Raw genomic sequence first — 19,982 nt, 5'->3', positions numbered from 1 at the left:
GTCATTGTTGTTTGGCGGGTCCGGGCTGGGGATTCGAACCCGCCACCTTAGGTGTACGTGGCTGGCGCCTTAGCCGGTTGAGCTATAGGTGCTGAGCCTAAAAAACTTTTATATCAATATCTTCTTGTACCTTTTCTAGTCTCTTCATGGAGATATAAGTACCCTGAAAACAGCGTTACTTGAGGGCTTTGCTGGTGTTGAAGAAGCCAGAGAACAAAATGAAAGAAATCGTGACTCTGGCTATCTCCATTTGCTTTATAAAAGACCTCTGGATCCCAAAAGTGAAGCTCAGCTTCAGGTAGGAGGATCTGTTTTAAGCTATTGAGAAGATTTAAAAACAAATTGATTTGCAAGTTGCTCTTTCTGTAGGTATGGATTTGGATGATGGCCCCCTATGAAGTTGTTGGCTTTCTGCTTATAATTTACCACATTTTCCATAAACTGTCTTAACCATGGCAAAGAAAGTGGCACACTTTTCTACTTAATATTTTTACTAACAGAATAAAATTCTTTTTAAACCTTAAACTTAACAGAAAGTACTCTCCTAAAACATATATTTATAAGTCAAGTTATGAATAAAAATACTTAAAGTAGCAACTATTTTTTGAGTGACAGGTAATCTGCTAGGTGTTTTTTGAGGGGTTTTGTTTGTTTTGTGTTTTTTGAGATAGAGTCCTCTGTTTCCCAAGCTGTGGTGCAGGAGTGCAGTGGCATCATCACAGCTCACAGCAACCTCAAACTCCTGGGCTCAAGCATTCCTCCTGCCTTAGCCTCTCAAGTAGCAGGGACTATAGGCATCTGCCATGATGCCCAGCTAATTTTTATATTTTTAGTAGGGGTGAGGTCTCACTCTTGCTCAGGCTGGTCTCTACCTCCTGAGCTCAAGCAAACCTTCCTCAGCCTTGCAGATTGCTAGGATTATAGGTGTGAGCCACCACTCCTGGCTGCTAGGTGATTTTATGCATTATTTTTAGTCTTCAAAGCCAGCTGCTCTGCAAGTTAAGAGTTAGGGTTAAATCTATCAAGTATAGAACACAAATGTCTTAACTACACACTGTGATTAAGTAAATGATTAGGTGAAAGCTATGTTAACTAGTAGGATGTAAGCACTGCAATTTGCACAAATAATCAACACATTGAATCCCACAAAGGCATAAATGTATTCATGATCTATGTATATATGACTTAATGAAAAAAAAAAAAAAGATAAGAGTTAGGATCCCATTGTACAGATAAATTTAGTTTCTTTAGCTAAGTAGATTGCCCAAGTCATGTTGGCTAGTGAGAGTGGAACCGGAATTGAAACTTCTGTCTGCCCAGATTCTTTCCTGTGTGCCTTACTTTTTTCCTCGTTAATTCTTAAATATTCTTAGTCTTTACTAAAGCTATCTAATTTTGCTTTCCATCTTTTGATGTATCCAAAATCGTTACGTTTGTTGTCTTAGTGAGGGAGTCCTCTTCTGCCTTCTCACATTTGCCTGGACTCTTGGTGGGCAGGGCACATGCATTACAGCTCTGGTCTTCCTCACCTCAGACGTGCTTTAACAAATTTAAGGCTACAGACTTTACTGTGCCCATATTTTCTTCCCACCTTACCGATAGTAAGAAAATGTACTCACTTCTGAGAGTGGTCCCTTCTCTCAGAAAGGTTGAGGAACCCTGTTGTTCTCTGCAGCCCTCTGGTATTCCTCATGCAGCTTCCTTCTGCTGTGGATGTTACCTCTCGTAGCAAGAGAGTGCTGACTGCCCGCCCACTGCTCATCGAATTGTATGTAGGCCTCCACGCTGCATCCTAGTTACATGTTCTTCCTATGTGTCTTTTCCACCTCTTGTTCTATTGCCAAACTAAGAGGAAAGCATGCATCTTTTAGGAGACAATGTTCTTCCTTAAAAAGAAAAATATTTTGTGGTGCTAAGTAAACAATAACAGTTGGCATATCTATATCTATATCTATATATATATATATATATTTTTTTTTTTTTTTTTTTTGAGACGGAGCCTCAAGCTATCCCCCTGGGTAGAGTGCCATGGCATCACACTCACAGCAACCTCCAACTCCTGGGCTCAAGCAAGTCTTCTGTCTCAGCCTCCCAAGTAGCTGGGACCACAGGCGCCCTCCACAACGCCTGGCCATTTTTTGGTTGCAGCCATCATTGTTGTTTGGCGGGCCCGGGCTGGGGATTCGAACCCACCACCTTAGGTGTATGTGGCTGGCGCCTTAGCCGCTTGAGCCACAGGCACCGAGCCACAGTTGGCATATATTGAGTGCTTACTATGTACAAAGCAAAGAGGAGACTAAGGTACCTGAAACTGCCTGGGTTTCACCACCAATAAATCCTGTAACCTTGGCCTGAGCAGTTTGCCTCCAGAGCCTATGCTCTTAAAGGCTATGCACAATCTGTAATTCCCATGGCTGTGTGATAGTGCGAACAACGAACATACAAATTTAATGTAGGATGTGTTGCTATGGAAACAACTAAGCCACAGAAAAGAAGTATTTGTAATAGCCCATGACAGAATTGATTTTCGTGGTAGACACAGTTGGGGGGGGGGGGAAATTCAGAGGAAACATCAGATAATGCATAATATCCATTTCCACATCATAACTGCATCGGAAATGGCCGAAGGACAGAGCCCCTCTGATCATCAAGTACTGACTAGAAATCTGTATTTGCTATTAAGGCCACTGTTACTTCCCTTGAATCAGCTTGGCTCCTTTTAAATGACATTTTCTCTTTTTGAGTTGGGACATACACCCTTATCTGTGAATAATTTTGAAAACATATTTAAACTTAATAAGATCTTTATACATATGTATAGATTTTTCCTTAGTGTGTAACATTTCATCTTCATTTGTATACATTCTTAATTGGATGTTTGATCTTTTTAATTTTTTTTTTACAGGATCTTGCTGTGTTGTCCAGGCTATAGTGCAGTGGCTATTTATGGGCATAATCATAGTGCATTACAGCCTGAAGCTCCTAGGCTCAAGTGATCCTCCAGGCTCATCTTCACAAGTAGCTAGGACTATAGGTGCACACTACCATACCTGGTTCTATTTTTAATTTTTGAGAGTTAAGTTGCATAGCCAAGAAGTTTAACAATGGCCTAAATTATTTTTTTTTTGAGACAGACTCTCACTATATTACCCTTAGTAGAGTGCCATGGCATCCCAGCTCACAGCAACCTCAAGCTCCTGGGCTCAAGCAATTCTTTTGCCTCAGCCTCCCAAGTAGCTGGGGCGACAGGCACTCACCACAATGCCCAGCTGTTTTTTTTGCTGTTGCAGTTGTCATTGTTGCTTTAGCTGGCCCAGTCCAAATTCAAACCTGCAAGCCTTGGCGTATGGGGCTGGCACCCTACCCACTGACCTATGGGCACCGTCCAGTGGTCTAAAGACCATTATTGCAGCCCTAAAATAAGTTAAATAGTTAAGACTTTAATAATGATAAATTCAGTATTTAGTACTTATGCTTTTTTTTTGACACAAGAGTCTCACTATGTCATCCTCAGTAGAGTGCTATGGCATCATAGCCACATGCTGTGGCTATAGCTCACAGCAACCTCAAAACTCTGTGGGCTTAAGCCATTCTCTTGCCTCAGCCTCCCAAGTAGCTGGGAGTACAGGCACCTGCCACAATGCCCAGCTATTTTTTATTGTTGTTGCTATAGTTGTCATTGTTGTTTGGCAGGCCCAGGATGGGTTCGAACCTGCCAGCCTCAGTTTATGTGGCTGGTGTCCTAACCACTGAGCTATGGGTGCTGAGCCCTATTTTTAGTTTTTTTTTTGTTTGTTTGTTTTTTTATTGAATGGTAACTATGTACATTAATGCACTTCTGGGGTACAGTGTGAGGTTTTCACATGTAATCCAAAATACCTATTTTTAGTTTTTAAGAACAAATGAGTATTTCTCAATTGGTGAGATGGCTTATATAGTCTATTATGTGACTATATAGGTTCAGAATTATTTTCATTGTTTTGTAGGATAATTTTGTTTATAACTAATTTCATGGGTGGGAGAGCAAAAACTAAATGGATATACTATGTTGGGTGGAATTACAGTGGAAATTTCCCAGACTATGTTGACATATTCACGGAGCTGATCAAGCAGAGCTGAGCAAGAACATTTGTTCTCTGGAGGCCTTAGGCAGACACACCCATTCTGTTTTTATTTTCTTTGTATTTACTACTTCTCTGTCAAACCATTAAGATAATTTTCTGTTTTTCAGTTTAATTATAACATTTTGATGATTATGCTAAACCTATTATGTTTTCCTTGTTCCTTATGGATCCCACTGTGGAAATGTTTCATAATTATTTTGACTGTTTTGATACATCTTACTCCAAGCTATCAGAAAAATGGTCATTTGCCTTTTAATTTTTTTCTTATAGGAGATTAGGCGCCTTCATCAGTATGTGAAGTTTGCTGTCCAAGATGTGAATGATGTTCTAGATTTGGAATGGGATCGGCATCTGGAACAAAAGAAAAAACAAAGGTGAGCAAGATCTCTCATCCACAGTGGGTTGGAGTAGAACTGCTGTTGTCTTTTTAAAAAGATGATTTATGAGCAGCTATCAAAATCCCTGTGTGCGTCCATTCTTTTTGACATAGTCATTCTCCTTCTAGAAACTTTCCTACAGAAATAATAAAAGATTCTCATAACATTTACATATAAGAATTTATATTTCAGCACAATTTATGATAGTGAAATATTGGATTCGTCCTGATTTTTTTTCTTTATTGTTGTTTATTATTATTTTTCTTGAGACAGTCTTACTATGTCATCCTCAGTAGAGTGCTGTGGCATCACAGCTCATAGCAACCTCCAACTCTTGGGTTTAAGCAATTCTCTTGCCTCAGCCTCCCAAGTAGCTGGGACTATAGGTGCCTGCCACAACACCTGGCTATTTTTTGTTGCAGTTGTCATTGTTGTTTAGCTGTCCTCAGCCAGGTTCAAACCCACAACCCTCAGTGTATGTGGCTGGTGCTGTAACCACTGTGATATGAGTGCCGAGCCATAATTTTTTTCTTACTACAGAATACTTTGTAACCATTGAATAGCATATTCCTCCCCCAAATTATAGTCAATATATTTTCCATGTTACATTAAAGTATGTAATATGTAGTTTATTATAATAAACTATATTATATAAACATATATAAAAATAGTAAAATAAGGGAAAAATGCATACTCAACTTGGAGAATACATAGAGAAGAGACTAGAAGTAAGCTTATCAAAATATTTGATTAAATCTGCAAGATAGGATGAAGAGAAAGATTTTCTTTAGACTTTTTTGTGTTTTCCAAATTTTCTTTTAAAAAACTTCTATTTAGTGTGGATCATTAAAAGGACGAGAGGAATGGTGGCAAAGGAATGGAAACCCTTTTAGTCTAGTCTTTCCTCCCTAGATACTTGGTCTCGTGCCACACATCTTCTGGGAGGAGAAGACTGCAGCACACTGTGACGGTGTGAAGTGCCCATACAGATCTGACAGTCAGATCAGATAGGCATTGGACATACCTACACTGGAGTTGTAGGATTAGGCCTTTTCTCCATTTTATTGTTTTCACTCTTGTTGTAGTTTGGTTTTTTGTAGGGGGTTCCTTTACTTAAACATTCATACTCAATTCTTTCCCCATTGTTGTCCTTAGGCACCTGCTTGTGCCAGAGCGAGAGACACTATTTAACACCCTAGCCAACAACCGGGAAATCATCAACCAGCAGAGGAAGAGGTTGAATCACCTTGTGGACAGTCTCCAGCAGCTCCGTCTTTATAACCAAACTTCCCCTTGGAGCCTTCCCTCAGCTGTCCCTTCTCAGAGCAGCACTAACAGGTTTGCAAAGAACTTGCACTCAATTAATCTGGTTGAATAAATGTATGAATAAATATTTGGGGAGTAATGTGGGACAGTCTTAGCATGGTTGAGATGTAGGTTTGAAGGTGACTGCTGTCTGTTACTTTTGTGATCCTGGTCAGGTTCCTCACCCTCTCTTAACCTTTGTTCCTTTACCTAAAATACAAGGATGATAATACCTGCCTCGTGAGATTTTTGGAGAATTAAATTAAGTCTATAAAGTAACTAGTGTGCCTGGTAAAGTAGGTGCTCAATTTATCATAGTGGTACTATAGTGACAGTGTTGTTGTGTCAGCTGCTAGGATTAGGGTGACTGACTGGTCTCTGAAGCCCAGATTTGCCTTTCTGTTTGAATGTGAAGCCTTTTCAGGCTCGGGCAGCAGTTTACCCTTAATGTTACCAAAGGCCCTTTGTGATTCTGCTTTTAGGCCGAATGTGTAGATTTTAATTGCCCTTCATTCTCAGGCTCTATAGCAGGGGTCCTCAAACTTTCTAAACAGGGGGCCAGTTCACTGTCCCTTAGACCGTTGGAGGACTGGACTGCGGGCCCCAGGACAAGTCGGCTGCTAAGCAGGACAGGCAGCAACGGCAAAAACACCTGGCGGGCCAGATAAATGTCCTAGGCCGGCCGCCTATGCCTGCCCGCCATAGTTTGAGGATGCCTGCTCTATAGTATGTGTTTTCTATGGAAGTGGTGTGTCATACTGAGGTGGTGATCTCCTTTTAGACAAGTGCATCAGTTGGTCAGATGGCATGTTTTATATTGAGGACACTCGCATCCCTTGCATTTACATTTAAAAAAATAGTACATCCCTGCAGCCTCTGATCTCTCAGCTCCTAATTGGTCTGTATGTAACATTGTCCTGTTTCAGTTTTGACAGTGATCTTGAAAGCCTTCGCAATGCTTTGTTGAAAACCACCATAGAATCTCATGCTAAACCCTTGCCCAAAGTACCAGGTAAATCCTTCCCAGTCTTTTAGTTTTTTAAATCCTCTTCCAGCTATTGACATTTTTTTTTTTTACATTAACATCTTAAAAACCAAGTCTTAAGCATTTATGGGTTCATGAATTTCTTGCAGCTAAACTGTCCACCATGAAGCAGGCACAACTGAGAAACTTCTTGGCAAAGAGGAAGACCCCACCTGTGAGATCCACTGCTCCAGGTAAAGGGATTTGTTCTTAGTTTTTTACCCTAAACCGTATAGTACATGATGACAGGGTACATGCGTGTATGTTAGTGTATGTTGATTCTTAATAGGGGGTAGAGAAGATGTCCCCAGGGTCTGTTGTCAGTCAATACTGACATAAGAAGCAGCTTATCTACACTTACACACCAAGGTAATTGATTTGGCTTTTGTACTATTTTTTCCGAAGTCCCCAGGTAGTATGGCAATGATTCACAAGGGTTTAAGGTAAACTGAGCTGGATCTCTGCTTTAGCTAGAGAAACATTACTTTTCTGCTTTGTATAGGGTGTGGATTACATTTGGAAAAGATTACATTCAGAAAAAAAGCCTTTTTTTCTTGAGGAAGTAGAAAAAACTAATTGGGCAATGATGGTTAAAAACACTTCCTGAAAAGAAGCCATATAGCTAATGAAAAATTATTTTTTTTTGCCATTGACTATCTATGTATGTGGCTGGCACTGTAACCACTGTGCTACGGGCACCAAGCCGGAATTAAATGATCTTTATTTCTCAACTAAAATAGGGCCTTACTTAGGTCATTTTGGTTTACTCCCAAACTGTTTTTTCTTTTCACATGTAAATCTGATTTTTTGAAAATGAGAATGAGGCTGGGTGTGGTAGCTCATGCCTATAATCTCAGCACTTTGGGAGGCTGAGACAAGAGGATTGCTTGAGACCAGGAGTTCAAGACCAGTCTGGGTAACAGAGTGAGACCTCTGTCTATACAAAAAAAACTTTTAACAATTAGCTGGGCATGGTGGCACTGACCTATAGTCCCAGCTACTCAGAAGACTGAGTGAGTCAGGAGGACCACATGACCCTGTGATTGAGCCGCTGCATTCCAGCCTGTCTCTAGAAAAGAGAAAATGAGATTGGGATTATAACAGTTATAGTTTTGTATTCTGATATTTTAAAAATTAAAAATTTATGAGTCCATAAAAGTGTTGGCAAAGATAATGGAGAAATTGGAGTTTTTATGTACTGTTGGTAGGAATGTGATACAGTGCAGCCACTGTGGAAAAGCTGGTGGTTCTTGAAAAAACTAAAAATAGAGTCACCATATGATTCAGCAATTTCACTTCTGGGTATATACTTAAAAGAATTGAAAACGAAGGCTCAGAGAGATTGTTCATAGTGGCATTATTGAGAATAGCTAACAGGTAAAAAACGTGTCGAGGGATAAATGGCTAAACAAAACTGTGTCTGTGTATATAATGGAATATTATTCAGGATTAAAAGGGAGGGACTTTCTGACATATCGGTGAACCTGGAGGACATGCTACATGAAATAAGCCAGTCAGAAAAAAGGCAAGTCTGATGTGATTCTGTATGAGATTCCTAGAGAAGTGAGATTCATAGGGACGAGAAGTAGACAGTGGACTCCTTCCACTCCCCAGCCACCTAGGGGAGTGGAAAAGGGAATGGGGAGTCATTTACTGGGGGCAGAGTTTTAATTTTGCAAGATGAAAATAGTTCTGAGAGGGATGGTGGTGATGATTGCACAACAGTGTGACTGCCTGAGATAATTGAACTGCACGTTTACATGGTGAAGGTGGTGCATTTTGTTATGTATATTTTACTACATTTTTTCAAATTAGAAAAAAATTCATAAGCCTTTTCTCTGTCTTCTGTTTTTAAATATTCTTTGAACACTTGCCTTATGTAAACTACATAATTTTCCTTGTATTAGGCCATAATTTACTCAGTCCCTGTTACATGTTAATCTTACTGCCAAGATTTTGCTCAGAACGTCTTTGTTCACAAATTCTTGACCTATATTTCTGATTATATTTTTATGACAGATTGATTACTTCTAAGTGAGTAAATAAGGAAACATGGTCTCTGCCCACATAGGACTTCAGTGAAGAGGGAAATACAGACATTAGGCAGATAACTGCACATTATACTTACTTAATACTAGAGCGTGTGCTGGGAAGAATAAGAGCATAGAAACATTTTTATTTTACTTTATTGATGTATTATTTTTTTTCTTTTTGAGACAGAGTCTCAAGCTGTTGCCCTGGGTAGAGTGCCGTGGTATAGCTCACAACTTCTAACTCTTGGGCTCACACGATTCTTTTGCCTTAGTTTTTTCTATTTTTAGTAGAGACAGGGGTCTTGCTTTTGCTCAGGCTGGTCTCAAATTCATGAGCTCAAGCTATCCACCCACCTTGGCCTCCCAGAGTGCTAGGATTACAGGCGTGAGCCACGGCACCCAGCCTAACATTTTTATTTTAAATTGTGAAATATAACACACATATAGAAAAATGCACAAAACAAAAATGTGTGTCCATGTAACCTCTTCCCACGTTCAGAAACAACATAGTCGTCTCCTTAGAAACTACTCTTTGCTTACCTCTTCTCCGCCTTCCTCTCAAAGATACCATTATACAGACATGTGTAAGAATTAGGCCTTTGCTTTGTTATTTTTTTACTGTTTTGAAAATATTGAAACTTCCAATTGCAAGAATATGGTAAACACCCAGTTACTCTTCACCCTTATTTGCCAGTTAATGTTTGCCACAATTGCTTTATTTTTTTCTATTCTCCCATATTGTAATTACTTTTGTTGAAGTGAGAATAAATTGAAGACAGGACCTTTAACCTAGAAATGTTTCAACATTTATCCTCTAAGAACAAGAACATTCTCTTATACAACCATAATGCAGTTGTTAGATTCAGGGAATTTAATATGGATAGAATACTGCCGTCTCATATACAGTGGATAATCACATTTTGCCAGCTATCCCACATATGTCCTACATGTTGACTTAAAAAAAAAATCAGGGCTTCAATCCAAGATCCTATGTTGCATTAAGTCGTCATTCTCTTTAGACTCCTTTTCTGTGCTTTCCTTCAGAGCTTTACTTCTTAAGCGTACCTCCCTAAACACTTGCTTGGTTTGCTTGGTTTTACTTGGTTTTTTTGGTAAGGCCATTTATTTATTATCCAGTTGGTCGTCTCTTGTTCCACAGGTTTGTAAGATTCATCCATGTTGTTGCCTGTTACTTGTTTTTGTTGCTGTGAAGTATCCTTTATGTGAACGTGCTGCGTGCGTTTGTCCATTCTCCTGGTGTCCACGTGCTATCTTCAGTTTATAGCCATCGCAGGATGGATGTTTAGACCATTTCTGTGCCTGTCTCTCAGAGCCCGCGTGGTCACGTAGCTAGGAGAATAACATTACTGGCTCTATTCTGTCCATATGCTCAGCTTTTGTAGATTTGGCCAGTTTTCCAAAGTGGTAACACCAATTTTTACTTTACCATCAGCGTATGAACGGTCCAGTTATTCCTTATCCTTGCCAACCTTGATATTGTCAGTGTTTTTTCTTTACTCTTCTTTTCAGCAGTCCATTCCTTTGTACTGTTGAATAATATTCCATTGCGTGGATGTACCATATTTTGCTTATTCTATCTAAAATTGATTTTTATGTATGATATGAAACAAAGCTCACTTGTCTTTTTTTGTATTTAGGTATCTGATTATCCCCAAACTGCTTTTTGTAAAGATTTCTTTCCCTGTTTGGCAGAGTCACCTTTGTTGTGAACCTGTTATTCATATAGATGTATTTTTGTTGGTCTCACACACTAATTAGAAAGTTACACCACTACCCTAACTTGACTAAGCCTTCAATACCGATCTCTTGCAAGATTTTAGAGCTGTTCTGTCCAGTAAGGTACCCTATTTAAATTAATTAAAATTAAATAAAAATTCACTTTCACAGTCCCAGTAGCCATATTTCACATACTCAGTAGACACATGTGCCTAGTGGATACTATAATGATAAGCACAGATAGAGAATGTTTTATCATTGTAGAATGCTCTGGAATAGGGGTTTGCAAACTTTTTTCTTATAGAGACAGATGGTGAATATTTTAGGCTTGTAGGCCCTGTAGTTTCTGTTGCAGTTATCTAAGTTTGCCATTGTAAAGGGAAAACAGCCAGTCAGTGTGTAAGATAGGGATGTGTCTGTTTCAATAAAACCTTATTTATAAGAAAAGACAGCTGGCCCATGATTGTAGTTTGCTGTCCCCTGATCTTCTTGGTGCTCTACATTTCCGTGTTAACGTTAACATTTTCGTGTTAAATTCTACCTCCCGTATTTAGAATAATCAAAATCATAGAGGCAGGAAGTAGAATGATGGCTGCTGGGGACTGGAGGAGGAAGACTGGGGAGTTACTGTTTAGTGTAGACAGAATTTTGATTTGCAATGTTAGAAAAATTCTGGGGATAGATGGCAGTGATGGTTGCCAATTGCAAATGTACTTAGCACCATAGAACTACACACTTAAAAAATGGTCATGATAGTGCATTTTATGTTCTGTATGTCTCACCACAAGAGAAAAAGGGGAAATTTTTTACCTCCTTTGGCCATCAAAGAGAAGTTGAGATTTGGATTTGGGAGTGTATCGAGTCTTGGGTCACTTTGGCTGACATTCGCACTGTGCTGCCTCTTAGTCCCTGCTCATGGCGCATGTCAAGTTTCTCTTGATGTTTTCTGCAGGAGGGACATGCATATCTTTTTTGGATTTATTGCTAAAAAAAAATTTCTTTTTAGACAGAATCTTACTTTATCACCCTCAGTAGAGTGCTGTGGTGTCACAGCTCACAGCAACCTCCAACTCTTGGGCTTAGGCAATTCTCTTGCCTCAGCCTCCCGAGTAGCTGGGACTACAGGCGCCCGCCACAATGCCCAGCTATTTTTGTTGCAGTTTGGCCGGGGCCAGGTTCAAACCTGCCACCTTCTGTATATGGGGCCAGCGCCCTAACCACTGAGCCACAGACGATGCCCTTATTGCTAAAAGTTTAATATTTTGATGCTACCCGTATTATAATGGTGGCTTTTCCCCTCAGTTTTGTTTTGTTGGATATGCTATATAGAAATACAGTTGATTTTTGCATATTGACTTTGTAGCTAACCACCTGGTAAAACTCATTTATTCTCATATCTGTAGCTATTACATATTTCTTGGACTTGTAGCTATGGTAACAATTATATTCTCCATGGATATTAACACTGATATTTCTGCTTTCCCAATCCTTTTATTCCTTTTTCTTAACCTCATTCTGTTGACTGGAACCTCCAATGCAAAGTCCAGTAAAAATGGAGTGTGGGTATCCTTAACCTTGATCTTAAAAGGAACACTTTCATAGTTCAACCTATGATCATATATCTCACCTGCCCCCCCCACTGCACCCAGTGCTCATGTGGCTTTCTGCTTTTCTATTCTGATCTTAATAAAGCTTAAACGGAATAAGATTCTTTAAATTTCATGCCTATAATCCTCACTCTTGGGGAGGCAGAGGCAGGAACATTGGTTGAGGCAAGGAGTTCAAAATCATAGCATAGCTAGAATACATAGCAAGACTCCATGTCTCCAATCACACAAAACCCATACACAAAAATTAGCTGGGCAGGTGGCTACTGAGAGGCTGAGGCAGGAGGATTGCTTGAACCAAGGAGTTTGAGGTTGCAGTGAGATGATAATGCCACTATACTCTAGCCTAGGCGAAAGAGCAAGACCCTGTGTCAGTCAGTCAGTTTGTTTGTTTCGCTGGGGCCCCCTTGATCACAGCAGGGAGTGGCACCCATCAGCTGGAGGCAGCACCATTGGGATAGTGAGTAGTCCAGGTTCTGAGCCTCTGCAAGTGAACATGGCCAGGGCATCTTTCAGTTCGCCTTGGGAAGGGAAGCATTCTCTCCCCTCAAGGCAAGTGAATGTCATCAGAAAAATGAAGGAAAGAAACTGAAGAGAACCCCAGGTTATATTGGACCCTGAGAGTTAAACATAGTTATTCTACTTTCTCATTCTGTCTGACTCTCGAAGGTGGTGTGATGTTAGCTGTCTTTTGTTGTTACTATTTCTCAAGAACTAGGATTTTAGAGAAATTGTGGACAGCAATGTGGTCCCAAGAGAATGTGTGATTTGTATTAGTTTCCTATGGATGCTGTAATAAATAATCACAAACATGCTGGCTTAAAACATCACTTATTTATTTTCTCAGTTCTGTGGTGTTGTTGTAAGGGTGTTGCCGTTAGGGTCTCACAGAAAAGCAATGTCGTAAAGAATAAGCACGCTTGTTGAAATTATATTTTAAATAAAGGTGACCATCTGCTTGCTCAGGCAAAATGGCGAGCTTTCTTTATTTACTGTTGGTTTATATAGGGAATCTTGTGCATGCGCACTATACAGCACTGACCTCCTTAACGTGCATTACAGTCCCTCTGCACATGCGCATTGGACATCAGTGACTTCATTAATCCATTTAAACATCTTGTGACTACCCGCCTTGTAAATAGCTCCTTTCTAGTAATCTGATAATCCACTCAACATACACCTTTAAGCATAACCCTTTCAATATAACGCGGTTTAACATAACTTAATGGAGAACATGTTGTCAGTCATTACTATCTTTGTTCTTATCTGATCAAGCCTGAGACTATGGAGGAAAAAGATGGTTTGAAAGTCTGTTCTACTTACCTTGCTATTTGGAGGCAGTTACTTCGATCTTAAAAATGAAGCATAATTAAGAAATTTCTTTCTTTTTTTTGAGACAGAGCCTCAAGCTGTCCTCCTGGGTAGAGTGCTATGGCATCACAGGCGCCCGCCACAACGCCCAGCTATTTTTTTTGGTTGCAGCCATCATTGTTATTTGGTGGGCTGGGCTGGATTCGAACCCGCCACCTTAGGTGTATGTGGCCGGCGCCTTAGCCACTTGAGCCACAGGTGCTGAGCCAGAAACTTCTAAGGCATACAGAAATTTGTGTGCAAACCTCCGCTCCCATGTGGGCCTTAAGTCAGGAAGGTTTTATGCCTGCAACCGACCAGGCCAACCTTAGGTCAGGGGGTTTTTAGGTCCGCAACCTCCTGACCATATGGGATTCTGCCTCCACTTCTCATAAGTATGCCTGCACAAAGTCTTTTCACTGCTTTCTCTCAAACAGCTTTTCTGGCCAGAGGCATATAGGCCTTTCACCTGTGTGTGGTCAGAACTCAGTGTGGCTTAGCTGTCCTCAGGGCCTACAGGCTGCAGTCTAGGTACTGGTTCAGCTGAGCTCCTATCTGGAGGTTCTGGGAACGATTCCACTGCCAGTTGTCAGTGGAATCAACTGTTTTGTTGTTTGTACTTTTTTTTAAAAAGTAGATGATTAAAAAGAATCAGGTTGTTGGCAGAATTCAGTACCATGCAGCTATAGGTCTGTGATCCTAGTGTCCTGGGTATGTGCTTCCCATCACATTTGTTTATGTTGCATGTATATTTATGGCATTTTGTGACAAAATCTTATAGAACGATGTGCATATGGGACCTACATGTCCATAAATATTAGAAAAGTCATTTGATATAACTTGGAGGAGAAAGGGCTAGGTTTTCTGTTTGATATTTATTTTTTCTAGTACACAGGAAGTAACATGCATTCTGAATTCATGATAGAAAGTAACATAATGTAAAGCCTTATTTCATAAGCCTTAAAGAAGGGAAGAAAAACAGAAGGCCAGGAAGGATTGAATTCAGTGTTTTGTTGTTTGTACTTTTTTAAAAAAAAAAGTTGATTAAAAAAAATCATTGGATTTATCTGGAAATGCTGGAGACATGGAGGGCTGAGGACACTGTCTTCCCAGCATGCATCAGGTCTGTCTTAGGAGTTGATCGTTGGCAGGCAGCAGTAATGGCATGACTGTTCACCCTACCTTGGAAGCTTGTCTGTCACTTTTCTGGTATGTTGTTCTACTGCTGACAACTTGTAGCAAAGGCTCAAGGTCTCCTGTTTTGACACCAAAACGTTAAGTCTGCCTCTCACTTTTTCACATTCTTTTGTTCGACAGCGAAAATGTTCTCCACACAGCTCAGTGTTTCAAAGCCCCATTTGAACAAAGACTCAATCATCTTTGTTTAAATTTGACAACAGCTGCTTCCATTTCAAATAAGTAATAACCAAATTATTTTACGAATGGGATTTTTTTGGAGGGGGGTTGCAGTTTTTGGCTGAGACTAGGTTTGAACCCGCCACCTCCGGCATATGGGGCCAACACCCTACTCCTTTGAGCCACAGGCACCACCCCCAAATGGGATTTTTTTTTATTGGCATTAAAATTATACTGCTTTTGGACTTCCTTTAAGTTGTCTAAATTGTTTTGTTTGCTGCTTCTATAGCCAGCTTGTCTCGGTCAGCCTTTCTATCTCAGAGATATTATGAAGACTTGGATGAAGTCAGCTCAACGTCATCTGTCTCCCAGTCTCTGGAGAATGAAGATGCCCAGCCATCCTGTAAAGATGAGGAGATGGTGGTTCAGGTTCCTCGGCATGCACCCGTGGCTCGTACTCCTTCCATCCAGCCCAGTCTCTTGCCCCAGGCCACTTTTGCTAAATCTCATCTGGTTCATGGGTCTTCACCTAGTGTGATGGGAACTTCACGTAAGTAAACAGTGAGAAAGGAAACTAACTTTTTTCCCTGTTAGCTTTCTAACTAATGAAGGAACTGTAACTGAGTTATATACTATCACACCAATAAGGTTGTTGGTTCCAACCCATTTCTGCTAATATTCCAGACACTGGAAAACTTAATTCAAAAGGTATAGGTTCCCTTTGCAAAGCCAAGAGAGACTTTCCAAGGTTATGCACAATAACAGCTTTTCTATTGAGTCCAGCTGTGTTTTCTTTTTTTTTCTTTTTTTTTTTTTTTTTGAGACAGAGCCTCAAGCTGTCCCCCTGGGCAGAGTGCTGTGGCATTACAGCTCACAGCAACCTCCAACTCCTGGGCTCAAGCGAGTCTCCTGCCTCCGCCTCCCAAGTAGCTGGGACCACAGGCGCCCGCCACAACGCCTGGCTATTTTTTGGTTGCAGCCGTCATTGTTGTTTGGCGGGTCCGGGCTGGGGATTCGAACCCGCCACCTTAGGTGTACGTGGCTGGTGCCTTAGCCGGTTGAGCTATAGGCGCCGAGCCCAGCTGTGTTTTCTAAAAAAGTTTTTTTCAAGAGTGAAAGGGAGAGGCTGTCTGCCTCAGTATGAAGTGACGTCCACACTCATGCTTTTCAAATCTTGGTTGTTTCAGCCTTGCAGCATATTTGGCCTCAAAACACACCAGCTCTAGTGCTCAGTGTCATTATTGGCTCACAGATGTGACCTGTTTTATGCTCTCACACCTGTGGTACAGAGTCTCAGGACTTTACATCAAAGTGATTTCTAGCAGAGAAAAATATAGACATGAGGTACTAGAACGAAGAGATTCTTGAAGAGAGGAGCTCAGGGAATAATCTATATTGGTATAAATGTTACGCCTCAATCTGTATCAGAAGAGATGCTCATGTAATGTATACACACTAACAGTGAGGCGGACAGGCAAATGGCATGTGCTGTCTTTGACAGATACAGGTGCCAGCCAGCCAGTTTATCGGCACTTGTCTATGTTAATGCTCACACATTTTTAATTTTAGCATTTTCTTTGCAACCTAAAGGAGGATTTACCATTTTAACTTTTGTATGTTCCTGTTCTCTGACCTACTCTCTTGCTTTATTTTTCTTTTTCCCTCAGTGTCTACGGCTACTAGTAAAATTATTCCTCAAGGGGCTGATAGCACAATGCTGGCAACGAAAACCGTGAAGCATGGTGCACCTAGTCCTTCTCACCCCATCTCTGCTCCCCAGGCAGCTGCTGCTGCAGCACTCAGACGACAGATGGCCAATCAGGTGCCAGGTAAAGACTGTAGCCCCACAGCTGTGCAAAGATTCAGGAGCTGACTGAGTCACAGGCCAGAGCAGCAGGTAGCAGGAAACAACTGGCTCTCAGACTTCCAAGAAGGCAGCCACTAGGTCTGAAATTTTTTCCTTTTAAGGGAAAGTATTAGATCTATACCATTTATTTAAATAGGAAATCAGTGATGGTTTGGGTTTTTTTTTTTAAATGAAAACCTGTTTTGGGGGGTGGGTTTTTGTTTTTTTTTTAAATGAAGTTGATAATCCTTTCTTTTTGAGCCCTAAAATTAATCTTTGAAATTAGGTCATTTAATAATATTAAAATCATCTCATCTCATTGTATCTTTTTTCTTCCTTTTTTTGAGACAAGAGTGCCAAGTTATCACCCTGGGTAGCGGGCCATGGCGTCATAGCTCACAGCAACCTCCAGCTCTTGGGGTCAAGTGATCCTCTTGCTTTAGTTTTTTTTTTTTTCCATTTTTAGTAGAGATCGGAGTCTTGCTTTTGCTCAGGCTGGTCTCAAACTCATGAGTTCAAGCAATCCACACCCACCTCGGGCTCCCAGAGTGTTAGGATTACAGACATGAGCCACCGACCCAGCCAATTTCATTGTATCTTAAAGATCCCTACCACCCTGAAGGGTGGGTATTAGTATGCCCATTTTGCATTTGAGTAACTCAAGGTTCAGGGAGGTAAAGGTTACCAGCCAACAAGCAACAGAGCCCAGACTCCACCCTGTGCTGTTTCTATTTCAGTACAGTTTTTTCTTTTCTTTTCTTTTCTTTTGTAGAGACAGAGTCTTACTTTATCGCCCTCGGTTCAGTGCCGTGGCATCACAGCTCACAGCAACCTCTAGCTCCTGGGCTTGGTGATTCTCTTGCCTTAGCCTCCCAAGTAGCTGGGACTACAGGCACCCACCACAACACCCAGCTATTTTATTTGTTGCAATTCAGCAGGGCCCAGGTTTGAACCTGCCACCCTTGGTGTATGGGGCCCGCACCCTACCCACTGAGCCACAGGCACCACCCTACAGCGTTTTCTTAACACTAAATTTTGCCATTATAGGTGGGAGCTCTAATAAGCTAATTGATCAGCACTTAACAGTTCATCAGTGGTTTTTGATTTTCCAAAACTTTCTATAATCTAGATAGGTAGCCTCAAGGACTTTAGTTATCACTAGTTATCAATTTTATAAGTTGGTAGTTCTCAACCAGAGGCCATTGCTTTCCCCGCTGAAACAGTTGGCAGTGTTGCTGGCATACCGTGGGTAGAGGTCAGGAGTGCTGCCAAAAAAACAAAACTTTTCCTTTTTTCCAGTGGTAAGACAGAATTTATTTACAGAAACAAAAAATACAAAAACACCAAAGCTCTTGGCAGAGAGGACCCAGGTCAGGGAACAAGCTCTCTCGCTCCCTCTCTCTGTCTGTCTCGGGGCTCTCTGCTCAGGGGTATATATAGTTGCAGGGGGTTATTTTTCGGGAACTCAATGGTTACATGTAGGGAAGGTCCTCTAAAGTGACTTTCAGCCTTCCATTTAGCAGCAGGAGGCTGGAACTCTCAGGCCTTGGAAACTTACATGAAATTGACCAACCCTTGAAAAGGTGGGGTTTCCCCTTCAGGCGAAGTACAAGGTGAAGGAGACACCAAGGTCCTGGTATCTTCTCCATAGTTACTTGGCTCCTCCGGCTACTGGAGCCTCCTAGGGCCTACCCACCAGCCTGCTGGTTGCTCTACCAGCTGCCACAGCACTAACACTGCCAGGGCTAAGGCGGCAGGTCCTGGTGCCACCTGTCTTGTATCAATTCTCCCTCTCCAAGTAGAAACTATAACTGCTGTTAGGGAAAAAGGGCAAAGACTGGATCTAACTGCTTCCTGCTGAATCGGGCAGTGCTAGTAGGTGGCAGTTAGGGTTTTTCCGGAGGGAGAGTGATCCAGGGGTCCACGATAGAATCAGTTCCTGGACTGGAACCATCTTTACTGTGTGTGGTTTTCTGGAAAACACAAATCTGACTAGCATATTAAAAGGCAAGGGTAGGACAGTGAGAGGAAGGGTTAATTACGGTGTCAGATTAGAAGAACCAAGTCAGTAATGCTAACAGAAAACTGTATTAACATTTTCTTTGCTGTCTTCTAAACAATAACTTTAAACTTTCTTTAAGCTCACAAGTATAGGTGAACTGTGGTTGATTCTCTTCATGGTCTGCTTCTGTAGAAGGTGGAGGATTTCAGCATTTTACTCTTGAATGATGTATCCGGGAATCTATTCCCATAACTTTAATAGCTGTAGAAGATGACAAGATAACAGAAAAGGGAATCTTCCCAAGTTGGAGTTAGGGAAGATAAATTGGAGGGAAGGGTTTTGATCATGACCAGATCTCTAGGACAGAAAAGCTCTTTCAGTCCTGGGCCTTTTCTGTCCTGCAAGGGAATGCTTCAACCCAATTAGTAAAAGTATCCACAAATACCAGCAAATATTGTATACCATGTACCTTAGGGAGGTGAGTGAAATCCATTTGCCAATCTTCACCTGGATACTTACCTTGTCTCTGTATAGCTAGGGGAGGATTGTTTTTCTGACATACGTCACAAGTCCTTGTTATTTGTTTTATGGTTGTAAATAGGTTTTTTCCATTAAAGAGAGCTTTAGCCATTTGATAGGTACTTTCACTGCCAAAATGAAAAGACTGATGTGACGTTTTAAGTATTTTCCATTGACTTGCAGCAGGTAATATAGCAAAAGTGCACCTCTATTTTGTAGCCAGCCTGATGGAAGTAGTGAATAGTCTCTAGATAAAGCCCATTCCTTTTCTTTTTGTGTATATTGAGGTGCATGATTCTCAAGTGATCCCTCCAAATAAGGAGCACCACAAGGAGGATTGTTCCTTTCTGTACTGCTATTTTAGCCTCTTTATCAGTAAGTTGATTACCTTTAGAAATCTCATCTAAGGTCTTTTGGTGTCCCTTACAATGAATAACTGCTACTTCTTGTGGAGTATGAATGGTTTGTAACAATCTGTCTTATTTTATGATGATGGTTTTTGGGGGAGCCATTAGAAGTTAGGTATCGTTTTTCCTTCCAAATAGTAGTATGGACATGCAAGATGAGGAAGGCATATATATCGATTCATTTGTTTCTCCCAATTTCTAAAGTCCAGGTTAAGGCTATTAGCTCAGCTAATTGCGCATTGGTTCCTGAAGGGAAAGACCCATTTTCCTTTTTTTCTTTTTTTTTTTTTTTTTT

At 40.9% G+C, this 19,982-nt stretch overlaps 1 protein-coding gene across 2 annotated transcripts in view; it reads left to right on the top strand.

The window, feature by feature from the left end:
- The window catches only part of NUP214 (nucleoporin 214), a 107,655-nt gene that overhangs the window by 29,086 nt on the left and 58,587 nt on the right, over positions 1 to 19,982 (top strand). For both annotated transcript variants that reach the window (XM_023516115.1, XM_023516114.1), the window contains exons 12-18: positions 140 to 298; positions 4,395 to 4,498; positions 5,657 to 5,839; positions 6,733 to 6,818; positions 6,941 to 7,024; positions 15,203 to 15,463; positions 16,581 to 16,742. In XM_023516115.1, the coding sequence (XP_023371883.1) occupies positions 140 to 298; positions 4,395 to 4,498; positions 5,657 to 5,839; positions 6,733 to 6,818; positions 6,941 to 7,024; positions 15,203 to 15,463; positions 16,581 to 16,742 (1,039 nt within the window). The remainder of the gene's footprint in view (positions 1 to 139; positions 299 to 4,394; positions 4,499 to 5,656; positions 5,840 to 6,732; positions 6,819 to 6,940; positions 7,025 to 15,202; positions 15,464 to 16,580; positions 16,743 to 19,982) is intronic.

Source organism: Otolemur garnettii, unplaced genomic scaffold (genome assembly GCF_000181295.1).
Source record: "Otolemur garnettii isolate 467f Iridium unplaced genomic scaffold, OtoGar3 scaffold00087, whole genome shotgun sequence".
In the NCBI taxonomy this organism is placed as follows: Eukaryota; Metazoa; Chordata; class Mammalia; order Primates; family Galagidae; genus Otolemur; species Otolemur garnettii.
This window is presented reverse-complemented; position numbering and strand designations above follow the sequence as displayed.